This window comes from Chenopodium quinoa, unplaced genomic scaffold (assembly GCF_001683475.1).
Source record: "Chenopodium quinoa cultivar QQ74 unplaced genomic scaffold, ASM168347v1, whole genome shotgun sequence".
In the NCBI taxonomy this organism is placed as follows: domain Eukaryota; kingdom Viridiplantae; phylum Streptophyta; class Magnoliopsida; order Caryophyllales; family Amaranthaceae; genus Chenopodium; species Chenopodium quinoa.
This window is the reverse complement of record NW_018745251.1, coordinates 1-4190: the sequence shown is the minus strand read 5'-3', so window position 1 is coordinate 4190 and position 4190 is coordinate 1. Positions and strand designations below refer to the sequence as shown.

At 42.3% G+C, this 4190-nt stretch overlaps 1 protein-coding gene across 1 annotated transcript; it reads left to right on the top strand.

The window, feature by feature from the left end:
* Positions 1 to 1248: 1248 nt before the first annotated feature.
* LOC110711304 lies at positions 1249 to 2466 on the top strand (the record flags this gene model as incomplete). Its single annotated transcript, XM_021889682.1, has 2 exons — positions 1249 to 1785; positions 2023 to 2466. Coding segments are annotated over exons 1-2 (981 nt in total), but the record flags the coding sequence as incomplete, so codon positions are not given.
* Positions 2467 to 4190: the final 1724 nt, after the last annotated feature.

Here is a 4190-nt window from a genome sequence, read left to right as displayed (position 1 = left end):
CTAAGCCTTCCATTGAGAGGCAAAGGAAACTCAATCCTCAAATGGGGGAGGTGGTGAAGAAAGAAATCACCAAACTCCTTGATGCCGGCATCATCTTCCCCATTTCGAGTTCTAGATGGGTTTCCCCCGTTCATGTGGTCCCTAAAAAGGGAGGAATGACCGTAGTTGAAAATGAGAATGGTAATCTCATTTCAACTAGAACGGTGACTGGTTGGAGGATGTGCATAGACTATAGACGTCTAAATGCATCCACCAACAAGGATCATTTTCCTCTCCCTTTTATCGACCAAATGCTTGAAAGACTAACCAAGCACAAGTATTATTGCTTTCTTGATGGCTATTCGGGTTTCTTTCAAATCCCTATAAACCCGGATGACCAAGAGAAAACAACTTTTACTTGTCCCTATGGAACCTTTGCATACAGGAGGATGCCCTTCGGGCTTTGCAACGCACCGGCAACCTTCCAAAGATGCATGATGAGTATTTTTGGGGACATGCTTGAAGCCGAAATGGAAGTTTTCATGGATGATTTCTCGGTAGGGGGCTTTTCGTTCGAGGATTGTTTGTCCAACTTGGGCAAGTGCTTGACAAGATGTGAGAAGGTCAACTTGGTTTTGAATTGGAAGAAATGCCACTTTATGGTGGAAGAGGGAATTGTCCTTGGTCACAAGATTTCAAACAAAGGGATTGAGGTTGACAAGGCCAAAGTTGAAGTGATAGAGAAGCTTCCCCCACCAATCAATGTGAGAGGAGTAAGGTCATTTTTGGGGCATGCCGGGTTCTATAGGAGATTCATCAAGGATTTCTCACAAATTGCTAGACCCCTAAATGCTCTTCTTCAAAAAGATGCCATCTTTATTTTTGATGAAGAGTGTCTCCAAGCTTTCAACAAATTAAAGGAGGCTTTAATCTCAACTCCAATTGTGCAAGGGCCGAGATGGGATTTGCCATTTGAACTTATGTGCGATGCAAGTGATGTTGCGATTGGAGGAGTATTGGGGCAAAGGATAGAGAAGAGGCTTCACGTGATTTACTACATGTCTAAGACTTTGAATGAAGCTCAACGGAACTACACCACAACAGAGAAAGAGTTTCTTGCCGTGGTTCATGCTTTTGAGAAGTTTTGGAACTACCTCATTGGTTCCAAAACTATTGTTTATACCGATCACGCAGCCATTAGGTACCTTATTGCAAAGAAAGAATCCAAGCCACGTCTTCTTCGGTGGGTCCTATCTCTCCAACAATTTGATGTTGAAATCCGTGATAAAAAAGGGGGCCGAGAATGTGGTTGCGGACCATCTTTCCCGACTAGAGAATGTGCAAGCTAGTGATGATGAAATCCCTATATGTGATGAATTGAGAGATGATATGCTTTACATCTTGAATGAAAAGGAGCTTCCTTGGTTCGCCGACTTGGTAAACTACTTGGCTTGTGGAGAATGCCCACCCAATTTCTCCAAGAATCAAAGGAAGAAGCTAAAAAGGGAAGCAAGACATTATGTATGGGATGATCCCATTCTCTACAAACGAGGAGTAGACGGTTTGCTCCGTAGGTGTGTCCCGGATGAACAAGTGCAAGGAGTGCTCAAGATGTGCCATTCCGATCCATGTGGAGGGCATATGGGAGCCAACAAAACTGCATTGAAAATCTTGCATAGCGGTTTGTGGTGGCCTCACATCTTCAAGGACGCTTGGGGATTTGTGAAGACTTGTGACCGGTGTCAACGAACCGGCAACATATCCAAGCGCAATGAGATGCCCCAACAACCGATTCTTGAGCTTGAGGTATTTGATGTATGGGGTATGGATTTCATGGGGCCATTCCCAAATTCTCATGGGAATCAATACATCCTTGTGGCGGTCGACTATGTATCAAAATGGGTGGAAGCCATTGCCTCCCCAACTAATGACCACAAGGTTGTCATGAAGATGTTCAAAAAAGTCATATTTCCAAGATTCGGTATTCCAAGGGCGGTGGTGAGTGACAATGGTTCACATTTTGTTCATAGTGCTTTTCAAAAGATGCTAAGAAAGCACGGGGTCCACCAAAGATTCGGCCTTACCTATCATCCACAAACAAGTGGACAAGCGGAAGTGTCTAACCGTCAAATAAAGCTAATCCTCGAGAAGACGGTTGCTAAGAACAGGAAGGATTGGTCAGAAAAGCTTGATGACGCTCTATGGGCATATAGAACGGCGTACAAGACCCCAATAGGCACAACTCCATATCGTCTAGTGTATGGAAAATCTTGTCATCTACCGGTGGAGCTTGAGCACCGGACCCAATGGGCGATCAAGAAGATTAATTTCGACTTGGCTAGCGCGGGAGAGCAAAGATGGCTTGATTTGCATGAGCTTGAAGAGCTAAGGTTGGAAGCCTATGAGTGTGCTAGCAACTATAAGAATCGCACTAAGGATTGCCACGACCGGAACATTGAAAAGAAAGCATTTCTAAAAGGCGATAAGGTACTCCTCTACAATTCTAGGATGAAATTGTTTCCCGGGAAACTTTTATCAAGGTGGAGTGGACCTTTTGTTGTCAAGGAAGTGTTTCCTCATGGAGCCGTGGAAGTTTGGGATATGGACGGCAAGAGATCTTTCAAGGTCAATGGGCATCGCCTCAAGCTTTATTATGAGGATGCTCATGTTGGTTTGATTGAGTCAATGCAATGCAATCTCATCTCTTGAATGTGTGAAGTACGTCAAGCTAGTGACGTTAAAGAAGCGCTTCCGGGAGGCAACCCGAGTTTCTAACCCTCCTCTATTCTATTTGCTTGATGTTTTCTTTTCTTCTTTCACAACTTTGGATTGATGGTTTTGCGTGTATTTGGTTTGTGTTGGTATTCTTGTTTGTCTTGCCTTAAAAAGGAATGCATTTTCCATATACCTTAGGCATGATTGTGTTGTATTTTAGTGTGTCTTGAAGGGAAGTTTTGTGCAAATTTTCAGATAGAGGGATTTAGGGGTGTTCGACCAAACTGCAACAAGGTTCGGCCGAACTTTGCAAAAGTTTGACCGAACCACCCAAGAGTTCGGCCGCTCCTCCCCTAGAACTCATAATGGGCTAAAAACTGTCGAATTCTGGAAAATCAAAGAGTTCGACCGAACTTTTCATAAGTTTGGTCGAACTCATGCTGGTCCGACCGAACCTTCAGAAAGTTCGGCCGCTCCTGTTCTGGAAATCAAATTAGGCTGAATTCTGGCAGTTTCTGGAAAATCCAAAAAGTTCGACCGAACTTTTTAAAAAGTTTGGTCGAACTTATTATGGTCCGACCGAAACCTTTTTCGATTTTGCCCAGATTTAATAGACTTGAGCCGCTGCTTTCTCACTCTTACTTCTTACATTCGGCTCTCCCTCTCCCTTTTCTTCTCCTTCTCACCCTAATACTCCATAGTCACCCCTCCTTCAACCTCAAATCTCCATAAAAATCACTCCTATCTTTTTCCCTCCTCACTTCATTTACATCCACTACTCAATTCCTAAAATCTCCCATAAAAATCACTCCTTGAATTTTCCCCAATTTCTAGGGTTTGAGTGACTTGAAACTTCTTGATTTCTACTTACTTCCAATCAATTGTGGTATGGTTATTCTAACTTTTGCAAGCTCATTTCTTCAATTTCTCTTTGTTTTACCATGTTTTACATGTTCAAGTATGATATGTGGTACAATTGATATTGTTAGTCATGGCTTGTTTGATTTAAATGGTTATTGGGATTTCCTTGTTGTAATTGGTTGGTTGTTGTTAGTAGAACTTGTTTCATGATGAATATGCATGCATGACTTGGGTTTTCATGATTTCAATTTGTTTGCTTGAATGTGTTAATCTTTCACTAGGTTGTTCATGCTACATTTTGATTGAGAAATTCTTGAGTTGGATGGAATTTTGTGACTATTACTCATTGTTCTCGGTTTGATTTCGATGAGTTTTGAGTGGATTTCATGAATTTTAGGGGACGTCATGCCCATTTTCGCCTAGGTTTTCTTAGGATTTGCATTCGATTGCCATAGGATTTTTAGCTCATGCCTTGGTTTATAAGTGTCCATTAATGCCTTGAATTGTATTGTTGCTACCGCCTACATCTATTTCACAACTCATGGCTTTTACTCTCATTGCACACACTTTTAATCTCGACGAGCTTCTTGTGCCCCCTTTTGGCTTTGAATCTTCCTAATGTTAATTCTTGGCGA